Source organism: Rattus norvegicus, chromosome 10 (assembly GCF_036323735.1).
Source record: "Rattus norvegicus strain BN/NHsdMcwi chromosome 10, GRCr8, whole genome shotgun sequence".
Lineage (NCBI taxonomy): Eukaryota > Metazoa > Chordata > Mammalia > Rodentia > Muridae > Rattus > Rattus norvegicus.
The window spans coordinates 12,830,352-12,848,607 of NC_086028.1; the positions used below are offsets into that span (position 1 = coordinate 12,830,352).

The window sequence follows — 18,256 nt, forward strand, 5'->3', positions numbered from 1 at the left end:
CTCTCCCTACTTATTCAATATAGTTCTTGAAGTTCTAGCCAGAGCAATCAGACAACAAAAGGAGATCAAGGGGATACAGATCGGAAAAGAAGAGGTCAAAATATCACTATTTGCAGATGACATGATAGTATATTTAAGTGATCCCAAAAGTTCCACCAGAGAACTACTAAAGCTGATAAACAACTTCAGCAAAGTGGCTGGGTATAAAATTAACTCAAAGAAATCAGTTGCCTTCCTCTATACAAAAGAGAAACAAGCCGAGAAAGAAATTAGGGAAACGACACCCTTCATAATAGACCCAAATAATATAAAGTACCTCGGTGTGACTTTAACCAAGCAAGTAAAAGATCTGTACAATAAGAACTTCAAGACACTGAGGAAAGAAATTGAAGAAGACCTCAGAAGATGGAAAGATCTCCCATGCTCATGGATTGGCAGGATTAATATAGTAAAAATGGCCATTTTACCAAAAGCAATCTACAGATTCAATGCAATCCCCATCAAAATACCAATCCAATTCTTCAAAGAGTTAGACAGAACAATTTGCAAATTCATCTGGAATAACAAAAAACCCAGGATAGCTAAAGCTATCCTCAACAATAAAAGGACTTCAGGGGGAATCACTATCCCTGAACTCAAGCAGTATTACAGAGCAATAGTGATAAAAACTGCATGGTATTGGTACAGAGACAGACAGATAGACCAATGGAATAGAATTGAAGACCCAGAAATGAACCCACACACCTATGGTCACTTGATTTTTGACAAAGGAGCCAAAACCAACCAATGGAAAAAAGATAGCATTTTCAGCAAATGGTGCTGGTTCAACTGGAGGGCAACATGTAGAAGAATGCAGATCGATCCATGCTTATCACCCTGTACAAAGCTTAAGTCCAAGTGGATCAAGGACCTCCACATCAAACCAGACACACTCAAACTAATAGAAGAAAAACTAGGGGAAGCATGTGGAACACATGGGCACTGGAAAAAATTTCCTAAACAAAACACCAATGGCTTATGCTCTAAGATCAAGAATCGACAAATGGGATCTCATAAAACTGCAAAGCTTCTGTAAGGCAAAGGACACTGTGGTTAGGACAAAACGGCAACCAACAGATTGGGAAAAGATCTTTACCAATCCTACAACAGATAGAGGCCTCATATCCAAAATATACAAAGAACTCAAGAAGTTAGACCACAGGGAAACAAATAACCGTATTAAAAAATGGGGTTCAGAGCTAAACAAAGAATTCACAGCTGAGGAATGCCGAATGGCTGAGAAACACCTAAAGAAATGTTCAACATCTTTAGTCATAAGGGAAATGCAAATCAAAACAACCCTGAGATTTCACCTCACTCCAGTGAGAATGGCTAAGATCAAAAACTCAGGGGACAGCAGATGCTGGCGAGGATGTGGAGAAAGAGGAACACTCCTCCACTGTTGGTGGGATTGCAGACTGGTAAAACCATTCTGGAAATCAGTCTGGAAGTTCCTCAGAAAATTGGATACTGAACTGCCTGAGGATCCAGCTATACCTCTCTTGGGCATATACCCAAAAGATGCCTCAACATATAAAAGAGACACGTGCTCCACTATGTTCATCACACCCTTATTTATAATAGCCAGAAACTGGAAAGAACCCAGATGCCCTTCAACAGAGGAATGGATACAGAAAATGTGGTACATCTACACAATGGAATATTACTCAGCTATCAAAAACAACGAGTTTATGAAATTCGTAGGCAAATGGTTGGAACTGGAAAATATCATCCTGAGTGAGCTAACCCAATCACAGAAAGACATACATGGTATGCACTCATTGATAAGTGGCTATTAGCCCAAATGCTTGAATTACCCTAGATCCCTAGAACAAACGAAACTCAAGACGGATGATCAAAATGTGAATGCTTCACTCCTTCTTTAAATGAGGAAAAAGAATACCCTTGGCTGGGAAGGGAGAGGCAAAGATTAAAACAGAGACTGAAGGAACACCCATTCAGAGCCGGCCCCACATGTGGCCCATACATATATAGCCACCCAATTAGACAAGATGGATGAAGCAAAGAAGTGCAGACCGACAGGAGCCGGATGTAGATCGCTCCTGAGAGACACAGCCAGAATACAGCAAATACAGAGGCGAATGCCAGCAGCAAACCACTGAACTGAGACTAGGACCCCCGTTGAAGGAATCAGAGAAAGAACTGGAAGAGCTTGAAGGGGCTCGAGACCCCATATGTACAACAATGCCAAGCAACCAGAGCTTCCAGGGACTAAGCCCCTACCCAAAGACTATACATGGACTGACCCTGGACTCTGACCTCATAGGTAGCAATGCATATCCTAGTAAGAGCACCAGTGGAAGGGGAAGCCCTGGGTCCTGCTAAGACTGAACCCCCAGTGAACTAGACTGGGGGGGGGAGGGCGGCAATGGGGGGAGGGTAGGGAGGGGAACACCCATAAGGAAGGGGAGGGGGGAGGGGGATGTTTGCCCGGATACCGGGAAAGGGAATAATACTTGAAATGTATATAAGAAATACTCAAGTTAATAAAAAATATATATATATATAAAAAAAAAGATTGACTTGTGTTCCGTAAAATAAAATAAAATATTAAAGGAGAAAACCAAAAAAAAAAGATATTCAGAGGAATAAAGTCATCAGAATATGAACATTAATGGGTCAATATATACTCTCCTTACTGACTGATGCACACATTTCTATATTAGATATAATTAAATTTTGCCTAAAAATGTTCACACAATAAAGTTTCCTTGAAGTGTAAAAAAAAAAAATGTGAATGCTTCACTCCTTCTTTAAATGAGGAAAAAGAATACCCTTGGTAAGGATGGGAGAGGCAAAGATTAAAACAGAGACTGAAGGAACACCCATTCAGAGCCTGCCCCACATGTGGCCCATACATATACAGCCACCCAATTAGACAAGATGGATGAAGCAAAGAAGTGCAGACTGACAGGAGCCGGAAGTAGATCGCTCCTGAGAGACACAGCCAGAATACAGCAAATACAGAGGCGAATGCCAGCAGCAAACCTCTGAACTGAGAATAGGTCCCCCGTTGAAGAAATCAGAGAAAGAACTGGAAGAGCTTGAAGGTGCTCGAGACCCCAAAAGTACAACAATGTCAAGCAACCAGAGCTTCCAGGGACTAAGCCACTACCTTAAGACTATACATGGACTGACCCTGGACTCTGACCCCATAGGTAGCAATGAATATCCTAGTAAGAGCACCAGTGGAAGGGGAAGCCCTGGGTCCTGCTAAGACTGAACCCCCAGTGAACTAGACTATGGGGGGAGGGCGGCAATGGGGGGAGGGTTGGGAGGGGAACACCCATAAGGAAGAGGAGGGGGGAGGGGGATGTTTGTCCGGAAACCGGGAAAGGGAATAACACTTGAAATGTATATAAGAAATACTCAAGTTAAAAAAAAAATAGATGGTTACAGTTGTTTTCTTGGAATTATTGTATACTGATAAGAATTTAAGGTTGTTTTGTTTGACTGTGTTGTATATAAGCCATTTACTTAAAATGTTCTAGCTTACGATTCTTACAAGTTTTTTCTACTGTGTGTAGATTGTTATTCTCAAATTAAAAAAACTTTTAACCAGAAAAGGGGATATGAAGTGAAAATTTCTGGTTTCTTGGCGACTAAGTTATGTCATGTGATGTTTTTCTGGAAGCTGTCTTAGAAGCAGATGTATTACTAAAGCAGACACAGAAAGAAAAGTGTAGAAGTAGAACTGAACAGACAGTGAATGACACTCTTGCATTGGTTCACCTTGCAACACTTCGCTGGTCTGCACAGATCTTCATCTGTCATGAATGTGTAGAGAGAGACACACCTAAGAACTTCTTGTGATATTCTAGCTGCTTCTATATATTCGTGCCAATTTGGTGAAGCCTTGTGGTGATTTCTAGATCGAGCCACTGCTACTGATTCCTGTTTATTGTTTGTCAGTTGGTCTGGACTGCCACTACTTATTTGTGTTGAATATTTTCTACTGGACTACAGACATACTGACAACAAAGTACCCCAAAGTACTACTTCTAAACAAGTCCACATCCTTATCCTATTAACCATCTTTCTCTCCTACTTTTGGTCTGTGGGCTAGAAGGGAGGTTGAAGCATTGAAGAATCCTTCATAAAGTAGGTTTTATTTAAAAAAAAACTCTAAGCCTACAATTCCTGAAGTGTTCAATTCCTGGGCTGGGAACAATAGGACCAGGGGCAGCAAATGATGTTCCTGACCAACAACAGAACCCAGCATTTTGTTCCATTATCAAGATCTATTTACCATGTACATGCTCTTTACTCATCTAAGGGTGGGTTCAACTGTTCCCCAGGGAAACAGAACCAGCATCCAAGAGTATATATTCTGACACACATGCACGCACACACGCACATACGATGGTGACTTCTGTGACAGTCTGAGATCCATAGACCACATCTCAAAACAACATAGAATGAATTTTATAATTTTCCTTAGTAAAAATCAGAGGAGCCACAGTTACTTTAAAAGTAATTTCTTCTGCAGAGCATTGTTGACACAGGCTTTTAATCCCAATACTTAGGAGGTAAAGAAACACATGTCTCCAAGTTTGAGACCATCTGGTCTACAGACTGAGTTCAGGACAGTCAGGGACAAACACACACACACACACACACACACACACACACACACACACACACCACAAAAACAAACCTAAAAACAAACAAAAGCAACAAACAAACAAATGAAGCAATAATTTCTATCTTCTACTATTCATTGGCCTGTGTGTCAATTGTGAATCACCAGGACATGGCTCCAGCTACTTCGTCTCATTCCTATGCTTCTTGGGCTCTCCAGGGGACTCAGCATGCATGGTCTGCTATGGAGCAAACTGTACAGGAGAGACTCAGCAGACAGAAAGGCTCACCCCCATAGCATATCTTCCCTTTATAAATCATGCGACCAAAATCAACAAGGTGCATGGTCCCTCAGGAAGGGAGTAATTGCCCAGAAGCCACGACAGATGTGCAAACATTATTTTACAGGGAAGTGAATGATAGAGGACTGTATGTCAGTTTATTACACAACTAACAACAGCAGTGCATCTGAGAAAGTAGAGACCTGGATTGAATTGATTACATTTTGCAAGTCTTTTGAAACAAGACCTCATAAAGCAGAAGTGTCTCCAAGCTTTCAATGTTGCTTGGCTGGCATAAACTCTTGGTTCTTCTGTATTTACATTATGAGTTCTAGAATTTCATTTATGGACCACAACACATTGTTTTAAGACAAACACCAGGGCTCATGATATGGCACACACTTACCATCCCAGCAATCAGTTTGCTAAGGGAAGAGAATTATTTATTAGTTTAAGGGCAGCCTGAATCCTGACAAAATCCAAGTCAGAAGGAGGTGGAGAGAGAAAGTAATATTATCAGAAGATAATTATAAAGGTGGGATGGAATGTAAGTCATGAGTAAAGTACCTAGCACACCTAGTGGCTGGTTCATCCAGGTTCTGGAAAAAACAACCATAGTATAAAGGACACAGCACAGCCTAGAGGTTGGGCAATGCCAGGATTTCAGTCAGTCAATCAGGCTTAGCTGTTCTTCCTGGTATCAGATCTCATTATAATTAAAATGGTAGATGTGAGCTGGAGGGCTCAGTGGTAGGAGTATTTGCTGCAGAGGACCTGAGTTTAATTCCCAGCACCCACAGGGTAGCTCACAACTGCCTGTAACTCTAGCTCGAGGCCTTCATGGGCACAAGGTGCATCCAAGCATAACACTTGCATGAATAAAATAAATAAATTCCCCAAACAGTTTATTAAGCATAAATAATAAAAAGTGTTAGATGAAAATGTAAGTAGACATAAAAGATATTCCACATGCAGAATTATATTAGGACACTGAAAGAGAGTTCAAATATGGGAGCAGTTGCAAACTTAAGTGATGCTGTTTTCTTTTGCCTCTCCTTCAAATGTTCCAACATGGAATATATTATATACATCAAGACATCTCACACAAACATCATCCTCCTCAAAGAAATGTGGTTTGGACAAGTTTTAAGCGCATCATAAAATCTTAAATGACATATGGCAAAACAGACATAAGTAACAGTGTACTAAAGAAGGAGGAGTTGGACGAAGGACACAAGAGTCAGGTGGCTTGGAGAAGGGACTTTAGAAATGTTTCTCCTTTCCTGGTTATATGTGTCTTCATTTTCTTTAACAACAAAAGAAAGCCTCTTTCAGTCACTCCCAGCTTCAGTGCTCCTCATCTCTGGGGACTTGAAGCCATGTCCTCTCTGGGGCTTCTGAAATGTTTTTACTGAAGCGAGTTCTCTCCTCTATGAAGGCCATAATAGAGTACACACAAAGGAGGCTGAGGCAAATTCTCTCCATGCACACTGGTCATTTGAAACACCTCAGAGGGTTTCCTCAATCTCCATTTTGCCCTTCCCTCCAGGGCCCCTGATCAATGTGTTCAGTGTGGAGATTGTACACTGTATTAGATCCTTGGGTGATCTCAATATGCAAATGCACATGTAACACCTATCTCCCAAAGAGACCTCCTAACAGGAGCATCTCTCAGGGACAGGCAAGGTGTCTCAGGGGATAAAGGTACTTTGCCACAAGGACTGATCATATGAGTTGGTTTCCTGGGACCCATACAGGAGAGAGGAGGTAATTGACTCCTGCAAGTTGCCTTCTGACCTACACCTCATATGTGATGACATATATGCACACACACACACACTACGCACACACACACACACACACACACACACACACACACACACTGAAATAACAAAAATAAAAAAAATTTTAATTGTATTTGAGACAAAGTCTCACTGTGTAGCCTTTGCTGGCCTGGGACCCTCTATATAGACCAGGTTGGACTTAACTTACAGACATCCACTTGTCCTCTGGGTGGCACCATGATTACCTCAAAAATTAGTCTTGTTTAAACAGGAGATGGTTCATTATGGAAGGCAGTTCTCTTCCAAACTCAAAAGACTGCTTTAATCCTCAGAATCAATGTAAAAGGCAGGACTCTGCCCCACATGTGGCCCATACATATACAGCCACCCAATTAGACAAGATGGATGAAGCAAAGAAGTGCAGACCGACAGGAGCCGGATGTAGATCGCTCCTGAGAGACACAGCCAGAATACAGCAAATACAGAGGCGAATGCCAGCAGCAAACCACTGAACTGAGAATAGGACCCCCGTTGAAGGAATCAGAGAAATAACTGGAAGAGCTTGAAGGGGCTCGAGACCCCATATGTACAACAATGCCAAGCAACCAGAGCTTCCAGGGACTAAGCCACTACTTTAAGACTATACATGGACTGACCCTGGACTCTGACCTCATAGGTAGCAATGAATATCCTAGTAAGAGCACCAGTGGAAGGGGAAGCCCTGGGTCCTGCTAAGACTGAACCCCCAGTGAACTAGACTGGTGGGGGGAGGGCGGCAATGGGGGGAGGGTTGGGAGGGGAACACCCATACGGAAGGGGAGGGGGGAGGGGGATGTTTGCCCGGATACCGGGAAAGGGAATAACACTCGAAATGTATATAAGAAATACTCAAGTTAATAAAAAAAATAAAAAAGGCAGGACTCAGTTGAGGGTCTTTGTACTCCCAGGCTGAGGAATGGAAACTAGATGATCCAGGGGTGCACTGGCCTGATTAATGAGCCTACGATCAGAGAAGCACTGTCGCAAAAAGAGGGTGTGTGGCTCCTGAGATATGATATGCAAGATTGACCTCTGTCCTCTATTCACACACTCACAAACACATACCAAACATCTGCGCATGCAGCAGGAAGGGCAGATAGATGTACAAAAAGTAAGGACTTGACTTGCACACAAAATAATATCATAGTTTGTATGAATGTCTGCAGAATGTAGTTCAGTGGTTGAACTTCCATGGCATATGCTGAGTTCCATTCCTAGAATCCGAAAAACAAACAACACAAGACCAGTTCAATCATTTGGTAGATCCTCCCATGCACCTGGTGACTGAGAGTCTCCTGAGAAACAAGAACCAAATTGAATTCTGCCTGAGCCTGCCAGAGTCTTTTTGCTGAATTGTGCTGGACTCTGAAATGCTGGTATGGAACAAGCTCAATCCAAATATTATCACAGAACAGAAAAAGTGTGTCCCTGGACAAATTTTTGTAGAGCGGCTTTCAGGTCCCTGTTCCTCAGGCTATAGATAAGGGGGTTCAGCATGGGAGTCACCACTGTGTACAACACAGTGGCTGCTGTGTCCTTCTCAGGTGAATGGGCAGATGAGGGGTTAAAATACACAGCGATGATGGTGCCATAGAAGAGGCAGACCACAGCCAGGTGGGAGCCACAGGTGGAGAAGGCTTTCCATCCTCCCCTAGGGGATGAGACTCTCAGGACAGCACAAGTGATGTGGATGTAGGAGATCAGGATGCAGACAAATGGGGTGACCATGATCACAGCTCCCTCTGTAAGAATCAACAGTTCATTAAGATGTGTGTCTGAGCAGGAGAGTTTCAGGAGGGGAGTCACATCACAGAAGAAGTGGGGGATGATGTTGTCCCCACAGAAGGAGAGTTGAGCTATGAGAAGAGTGGGTAAAAGGATATTGAGGTTGGCAGTGACCCAGGATCCAGCCACCATCAAGACACAGAGTTTATGGGTCATCTTGGTTGTGTAGTTTAAAGGGTGGCATATGGCCACATACCGGTCATAGGCCATCACAGCCAGCAGGAAATTATCCAGGTCCACAAACATGAAAAGGAAATACATCTGTGTAAGACACCCAGAAAAGGAAATAGTCTGAACCCTGAGTATGTGGTTGGCCAGTACCTTGGGGACAGTGGTGGAGGAGAAGCAGACATCCACAAAGGACAGGTTGCTGAGGAAGAAGTACATGGGGGTGTGCAGGCGAGAGTCTGTGCTGATGGCCAGGATGATGAGCAGGTTTCCCAGGACAGTGGCCAGGTACATGGTGAGGAAAAGCAGGAAGAGGAGCTGCTGCTGCTGGGGCTGTCTGGAGAGTCCCAGGAGGAGGAATTCAGAGACGCTCGACTGGTTGGTGCCTCTCATTAAACTATAAGCAGGCAAAGATGATAATAGGTCAGAGCAGGTAGTGCAAGCATGAGTGCTGTGCCCCTTGCACTTGCTTCACTTCTTTGTTAGCTCAGTGACACAGCTTGTTCATGAGTTCTGTGCAGCATCTCAGGAAGACATAGGACAGGCTATGACAGTTCCTGTTGGTGGGTTACTGGTCAACCTTTTGTGGACTTTTTGTTCTTTGAGACAGGGTCTCCTGTGTTATCTAGGGTGATCTAGAATTCTCCTGATTGTGCCTCAAAACCTCATTGGGAGGTGACTTCAATGACTGACCATCTAATGTTCTATAAAAAGAGTGGTTTAAGATACTCCAACAATATAACAAGGACACATGCTCCACTATGTTCATAGAAGCCTTATTTATAATAGCCAGAAGCTGGAAAGAACCCAGATGTCCTTCAACAGAGGAATGGATACAGAAAATGTGGTACATTTACACAATGGAATAGTATGTAGCTATTAAGAATAATGACTTCATGAAATTCTTAGGCAAATTGATCAAACTAGAAAATATCATCCTGAGTGAGGTAACCAAGTTACCAAAGTACACACATGGTATGCATTCACTGAGAAGTGGATATTAGCCCAAAAGCTCTGAATACTCAAAATACACAGCCTACATGAAGCTCAAGAAGAAAGAAGACCAAAGTGTGGATGCTTCTGTCCTTAGAAGGGTAAACAAAATACTCAAGGGAAGAAATATGGAGACAAAGTGTAGAGCAGAGACTGAAGGAAAGGAAATCCAGAGACTTCCCCCACCTGGGGATCCATCCCATATACAGACACCAAACCCAGACACTATTGTGGATGTCAAGAAGTGCATGCTGACAGGAGCCTGATATAGCTGTCTGCTGAGAGGCTCTGCCAGAGCCTGACAAATACAGAAGCAGACTCTCTCAGCCAACCATTGGACTAAGCATGAGATTCGAAGTGGATGAGTTAGAAAGAGGACTGAAGGAGATGAAGGGGTTTGCAACCCATAGGAAAAACAACAATATCAATCAACCAGACCCTCCAGAGCTCCCAGGGACTAAACCACCAAAATACACCTGTAAAGAATACACCTGGAGGGACCCATGGCTCCAGCTGTATATGTAGCAGAGGATGGCCTTGTTATTCATCAATGGGAGGAAAGGATTTTGGTCCTGAGAAGGCTTAATGCCCCAGTGTAGAGGAATGCCAGGGTGGGGAGGCAGGAGTTGGGGGGGGAACACCCTTATAGAAGCAGGGGGATGGAGAGTGTGATAGGGGTTTTCTGAAGGGGAAACCTGGAAAGGGGATAACATTTGAAATGTAAATAAATAAAATATCCAATAAAAAATTCAAGCAAACTGTAAAAAAAAAGATGGGAAAAAAAGAGAATTACACACTTTAGAATTGGAGAAGAATTAGGTAGGAGGGGGCAGTGGTCCATGCCTAGAATGCCAGTGTGCAGAAGGCAGAAGTGCAGGCTCAGAGTTCAAGCCCATCAGCTTCAGGGCCAGTCTGAGAGCAACCTAAGCTATATCCAGTTTCTGTAAATGCCTATCAATAAATTAATAGACAAGTAATTTATGGTGTGTATGTATACACAGCAGTGCTTTATTTAAATATATGAACAAATTAGATAATTTGAAGGTGAATAGACAGAAAAATGTTAAGGTAGTAAGTGAAATATGCTAGACTCAGAAAAAACACATTTCTTTTTGCTTGTTTGTTTGTTTGTTTGTTTGTGTATAGACAGTGTTGCTTTCTATAGTTCTAGCTATCCTGGAATTTACTCTATAGACCAGGCTTGCCTTGAACTCAGAGATCCACTTGGCCCTGCCTGCCAAGTGCTTAGATTAAAAGTGTGTGTAGACACTACAACCCATCTACATTTCTTTTCAAATGGAGAAATCTGGATTAAAAACAAGAATAAAAACAAAAATAAATAAATAAATAAATAAATAAATAAATAAAAGATCAGGTGTCGAGATGCACACCTTTATTCCCAGTACACTCTAGAGGCAGAGGCAAGCAGATTTCTGTGAATTTGAGGCTAAACTGGTCTACATAGAGTCGAGCACACCCAGAGATATAGAGAGCCTATTTTTAATTATTTAATTGTATTACTTATGTGTAATATTTTTTAAAAAAACATTAAAGTAGAAGGGGATTTACTTCAAGTGACAGGGAGAGCAGAGGGGATGCAAAAGCTAGTGACAGATGAAATGATTTGCTTGTGACCAAAGTACATTTTCTACCTGTGTAAAAATGGCATCAAGACAACATTTTGTATAAGTAACCTATATTAACAATACAAAATAAAACTACAAAAAAATACACCACACACACAGAGTGATTGCCATAGATGTTCAGTACTCAGAAACCCTCAGCAACATTAATTACTATGTCACTTTAGAGAAAATATGAGCTCTCCATCCTCTATACTCTGAACCAATAGCATTTTACTGACCTGTTTGTTCTGCAGACCAAATTGGCCTCATCCAAAACCACTCCCAGGGTGAAATGACAATGTGTTGTGCTCTCCATTCCTGTCTACAGAGATCCCCTACCAGCCCTAAGCCAAGACTTCTTGGCTATATGCACTGAGCTACACTTACAGAATTAAACGAAAAAAGATGATGAGAATGTGTGGTCAGAAACCTGGTCAACCTGATCTACCCCCAGAGGCCTGAACCTGACAAGACCAATGCTGGTTATAATGGATGATTACAAAGAATGGCCAGTGATCTCAGAACTGTTTTCATGGCTCCACTTGAAAATAAGGGGCATCCCTAGAAAACCTCCCCTCTAAAATGCAGTTACTTACATCAGTTAGTTACTGATAAAATCCTACTGACCTGAGTTTAGAACAGATGGCAGTCCTCGATGTTACCAGAAGAGTTGGGAGGGGACTTGTTGTTGGTGTTGTCACTGTTTGTGGAAGCTCCAGCAGGGGCTCGGCTCTTAGAACCAGAAGGACATCTGGGAGAGTCACAGGGAAGCTCTTCAGAGGAGCTTGCATGGCCACTAGGGCCATTGTCCCTGAGAGCCTCATTAGAAACAAGCAGAGTGCAATTTGTCCTTTCTCTCTCTTGTGTTCTTTGAGTCCAAGACTGGTAATAACACCCTGTCACTCAAGTTATGCAGTTTCTGTCTTGGGATATACTAACATTAAAAATGGTGAAATATTGAGAGTAACAATTGGCAATGCCCTTCTGCTACAGAAAAACTAATAATCTAACATTTTCTCCTCTGTCTCTCCCCCAGCCCAAGTTAATGTTATTGTTGAGAAATATGACACCATATCAGAAGGAAGAGCCTGACCTTCAAGAGCTAGTAGGTTGGCTCAGTTAAAGGCTCTGACCACCAAGTATGGGGACTTCAGTTGATGCCCAAGACCCACATTGTCAAAGTAACTCCTGTAAATTTTCTCTGACATCTACAAGTGCACCATAACCTATTTTTGCATGCACACACAGAGAGGGCAGATGCTTTGAAAGAGAATGGCTCCAATAGCCTCATACTTGGATCCTAGTTGTTAAACTGTTTGGGGAAGATTTGAAGGTATGTCATTTTGAAGGAAGTGAGCCATGTGTTAGGGTTAAAAGAAGCAGGATGGGGAAAGGAGAGTGGGAGACAGGGATGATTTGGGATGGCTGGTGAGTTTTGATGTTTCAAACGCCCACATTAGCCATGCTGCTGTTGACGGCCAATCCTAGGCACATGGTCCTACAGGAGATGAGGTCATGCTTGGACCCTATTACCTCCAAAGGCCATAGGGATGTCCATGGTCTGAAACCATGTTAGTGACCATGGGCTGTGCTGTCACCTGAGACCATAGTGATGTCAGTGGTCTGGGTTGCATTGAGGGCCTTGTCTTGGTACCTGGACCTGCTGAAGCTAGGGGCAGTGTTCATGGTCTGTGTTGTCACCAGAACTATAGGGAAGCCCATGATCTATGCTCCTGCTCACTGTAAAGAGGAAGGAAGCTACTTTTGCATCTCTATCAATGATTGCAGTTGCAGAGTTGAGAAAAAGGGACATGGAAGGCTTCTGTAACAACCCATACCATACCTCAATCACCTCACCCCAGAAAAAGTAGAAGCCTGGACAGGAAACCATCGAAGAGAACTCTTTAAAAGTGGTAAAGATGCCCTTCCAGCTAGCACCTTCTTCCGTGGCAGATCACCAGTTTGTCTGTTCCTCTGAAGGCACCGCAGTCTCAAGGCCTCCAGGAGGTCTTGTGCAAGCAGGGTAACAGTTCTGCTGCACACAGGGCAATAGACCTCACAATATGATGGCCTCCCAAGAGAACAGCCACACCCAGGCCAACAGCTTGTCTGCTCCTCTGAAGACCTCCCTGGAGATCTGCCACCAGAGTAACAAATTGGCAGTTTGTCTACCCCACTGCACACCCCACAGACTAAGGCCCTACAGCTAGGGCCACAGGCCTACCAGGAGACAAGCAGCAACCCAAGGACACAAGAGGCAGACACCAGACAGAGACACCCAGAACAGCTAACACCAGGGATAACCAGATGATGAGAGACAAGCACAAGACCATAAGCATCAGAAGTCAATATGCTTTGGCATCATTAGAACCTGGTTCTCCCATCAGAGCAAGCCCTGGATACACTAACACACCTGAAAATCAAGAAGCTGACCTAAAATTCTATATCATATAGATAATAGAGTCCTTTAAAGAAGATATATATAACTCACAGAAAGAAATGCAGGAAAACATGGGTAAATAGGTAGAAGCCCTTAAAGGGGAACAAATAAATCAAATAAAGAAATAAAGGAAAGGGCGATGTAGATCTTCCTGGTTGTTGCCCCCATGGAGAGCTCATAAGCAACACCTCACGAGCAAACTTGAGCCTCGGGACCACAGGTAAGACAAACCTTCCTACTCCAAGTGACCTGCCTAGTGAACTGAGGACACAGGCCCATAGGAACAGCTGAAGACCTGTAGATAGGATAAACTACACACCCGAAAGCAGAACACTCTGTTCCCATAACTGGCTAAAAGAAAACAGGAAACCCATTCAGAGCCTGCTGCACATGTGGCCCATACATATACAGCCACCCAATTAGACAAGATGGATGAAGCAAAGAAGTGCAGACCGACAGGAGCCGGATATAGATCGCTCCTGAGAGACACAGCCAGAATACAGCAAATACAGAGGCGAATGCCAGCAGCAAACCACTGAACTGAGAATAGGACCCCCGTTGAAGGAATCAGAAAATAACTGGAAGAGCTTGAAGGGGCTCGAGACCCCATATGTACAACAATGCCAAGCAACCAGAGCTTCCAGGGACTAAGCCACTACCTAAAGACTATACATGGACTGACCCTGGACTCTGACCTCATAGGTAGCAATGAATATCCTAGTAAGAGCACCAGTGGAAGGGGAAGCCCTGGGTCCTGCTAAGACTGAACCCCCAGTGAACTAGACTGGTGGGGGGAGGGCGGCAATATGGGGAGGGTTGGGAGGGGAACACCCATAAGGAAGGGGAGGGGGGAAGGGGATGTTTGCCCGGATACCGGGAAAGGGAATAACACTCGAAATGTATATAAGAAATACTCAAGTTAATAAAAAAATAAATAAAAAAAATAAAAAAAAAGAAAACAGGAAAACAGGTCTACAGCACCCCTGACACACAGGCTTATACGACAGTCTAGACACTGTCAGAAATAGAAAAACAAAGTAACACTAGAGATAACCTGATGTCGAGAGGCAAATGCAGAAATCCGAGCAACAGAAACCAAGACTACATGGCATCATCAGAGCCCAATTCTCCCACCAAAGCAAACACGGAATATTCAAACACGCCAGAAAAGCAAGATGTAGTTTCAAAATCATATTTGATCATGATGCTGGAGGACTTCAAGAAAGACGTGAAGAAATCCCTTAGAGAAACACAGGAAAACATGAATAAACAAGTAGAAGCCTACAGAGAGGAATCACAAAAATCCCTGAAAGAATTCCAGAAAAACACAATCAGACAGTTGAAGGAATTAAAAATGGAAATAAAAGCAATCAAGAAAGAACACATGGAAGCAACCCTGGATATAGAAAACCAAAAGAAGAGACAAGGAGCCGTAGACACAAGCTTCACCAACAGAATACAAGAGATACAAGAGAGAATTTCAGGAGCAGAAGATTCCATAGAAATCATCGAATCAACTGTAAAAGATAATGTAAAGCAGAAAAATCTGCTGATCCAAAACATACAGGAAATCCAGGACTCAATGAGAAGATCAAACCTAAGAATAATAGGTATAGAAGAGAGTAAAGACTCCCAGCTCAAAGGACCAGTAAATATCTTCAACAAAATCATAGAAGAAGACTTCCCTAACCTAAAGAAAGAGATACCCACAGGCATACAAGAAGCCTACAGAACTCCAAATAGATTGGACCAGAAAAGAAACACCTCCCGTCACATAATAGTCAAAACACCAAATACACAAAATAAAGAAAGAATATTAAAAGCAGTAAGGGAAAAAAGGTCAAGTAACATATAAAGGCAGACCTATCAGAAACACACTAGACTTCTCGCCAGAGATTATGAGACAGAAGTTCCTGGAGAGATGTCATACAGACCCTAAGAGAACACAAATGCCAGCCCAGGTTACTGTATCCTGCAAAACTCTCAATTAACATAGATGGAGAAACCAAGATATTCCATGACAAAACCAAATTTACACAATATCTTTCTACAAATCCAGCACTACAAAGGATAATAAATGGTAAAACCCAACATAAGGAGGCAAGCTATACCCTAGAAGAAGCAAGAAACTAATCGTCTTGGCAACAAAACAAAGAGAAGAAAAGCACACAAACATAACCTCATATCCAAATATGAATATAACAGGAAGCAATAATCACTATTCCTTAATATCTCTCAACATCAATGGCCTCAACTCCCCAATAAAAAGACATAGATTAACAAACTGGATACGCAATGAGGACCCTGCATTCTGCTGCCTACAGGAAACACACCTCAGAGACAAAGACAGATACTACCTCAGAGTGAAAGGCTGGAAAACAATTTTCCAAGCAAATGGTCTGAAGAAGCAAGCTGGAGTAGCCATTCTAATATCAAATAAAATCAATTTTCAACTAAAAGTCATCAAAAAAGATGAGGAAGGACACTTCATATTCATCAAAGGAAAAATCCACCAAGATGAACTCTCAATCCTAAATATCTATGCCCCAAATACAAGGGCACCTACATACGTAAAAGAAACCTTAATGAAGCTCAAAACACACATTGCACCTCACACAATAACAGTAGGAGATTTCAACACCCCACTCTCATCAATGGACATATCATGGAAAGAGAAATTAAACAGAAACGTAGACAGACTGAGAGAAGTCATGAACCAAGTGGACTTAACAGATATTTATGGAACGTTCTATCCTAAAGCAAAAGGATATACCTTCTTCTCAGCTCCTCATGGTACTTTCTCTAAAATTGACCATAAAATTGGTCAAAAAACGGGCCTCAACAGATACAGAAAGATAGAAATAATCCTATGCATGCTCTCAGACCACCATGGCCTAAAGCTGGTCTTCAATAACAATAAGGGAAGAATGCCCACATATACGTGGAAATTGAACAATGCTGTACTCAACGATAACCTGGTCAAGAAAGAAATAAAGAAAGAAATTAAAGACTTTTTAGAATTTAATGAAAATGAAGGTACAACATACCCAAACTTATGGAACACAATGAAAGCTGTGCTAAGAGGAAAACTCATAGCTCTCAGTGCCTGCAGAAAGAAACAGGAAAGAGCATATGTCACTAGCTTGACAGCACACCTAAAAGCTCTAGAACAAAAAGAAGCAAATACACCCAGGAGGAGTAGAAGGCAGGAAATAATCAAACTCAGAGCTCAAATCAACCAAGAAGAAAGAAAAAGGACCATAGAAAGAATCAACAGATCCAAAAGTTGGTTCTTTGAGAAAATCAACAAGATAGATAAACCCTTAGCCAGAGTAATGCGAGGACACAGAGAGTGTGTCCAAATTAACAAAATCAGAAATGAAAAGGGAGACATAACTACAGATTCAGAGGAAATTCAAAAAATCATCAGATATTACTATAAAAGCCTATATTCAAAAAAACTTGAAAATCTCCAGGAAATGGACAAATTCCTAGACAAATACCAGGTACCAAAGTTAAATCAGGAACAGATAAACTAGTTAAACAACCCCATAACTCCTAAGGAAATAGAAGCAGTCATTATAGGTCTCCCAACCAAAAAGAGCCCAGGTCCAGACAGGTTTAGTGCAGAATTCTATCAGACCTTCATAAAAGACCTCATACCAATATTATCCAAATAATTCCACAAAATTGAAACAGATGGAGCACTACAGAATTCCTTCTATGAAGCCACAATTACTCTTATACCTAAACCACACAAAGACACAACAAAGAAAGAGAACTTCAGACCAATTTCCATTAGGAATATCGACGCAAAAATACTCAATAAAATTCTGGCAAACCAAACCCAAGAGCACATCAAAACAATCATCCACCATGATCAAGTAATCTTCATCCCAGGCATGCAGGGATGGTTTAATATACAGAAAAACATCAACGTGATCCATTATGTAAACAAACTGAAAGAACAAAACCACATGATCATCTCATTAGATGCTGAGAAAGCATTTGACAAAATAAAACACCACTTCACGATAAAAGTCCTGGAAAGAACAGAAATTCAAGGCCCATACCTAAACATAGTAAAAGCCATATACAGCAAACCAGTTGCTAATATTAAACTAAATGGAGAGAAACTTGAAGCAATCCCACTAAAATCAGGGACTAGACAAGGCTGCCAACTCTCTCCCTACTTATTCAATATAGTTCTTGAAGTTCTAGCCAGAGCAACCAGACAACAAAAGGAGGTCAAGGGGATACAGATCAGAAAAGAAGAAGTCAAAATATCACTATTTGCAGATGATATCATAGTATATATAAGGGATCCCAAAATTTCCACCAGAGAAATACTAAAGCTGATAAACAACTTCAGCACAGTGGCTGGGTATAAAATTAACTCAAATAAATCAGTAGCCTTCCTCTACACAAAAGAGAAACAAGCCGAGAAAGATATTAGGGAAACGACACCCTTCATAATAGACCCAAACAATATAAAGTACC

The 18,256-nt window shown here is 42.0% G+C and overlaps 1 protein-coding gene across 2 annotated transcripts; it reads right to left on the reverse strand.

Annotated features, from left to right (window-relative positions):
• Nucleotides 1–462: 462 nt before the first annotated feature.
• On the reverse strand, nt 463–9,091 carry Or1f34 (olfactory receptor family 1 subfamily F member 34). 2 transcript variants are annotated; one of them, XM_063268531.1, is made up of 2 exons: nt 8,180–9,091; nt 463–828 (listed from the first exon to the last, which is right to left on the reverse strand). In XM_063268531.1, exons 1-2 carry the CDS (start codon nt 9,089–9,091, stop codon nt 751–753), a joined length of 990 nt encoding a protein of 329 aa, XP_063124601.1. In that variant the 3' UTR covers nt 463–750. The 2 variants fall into 2 exon arrangements, with proteins under 2 accessions (XP_063124601.1, NP_999992.1); NM_214827.1 differs by lacking the exon at nt 463–828 and having other exon boundaries at nt 8,150–9,091.
• Between the last annotated feature and the right edge of the window lie 9,165 nt (nt 9,092–18,256).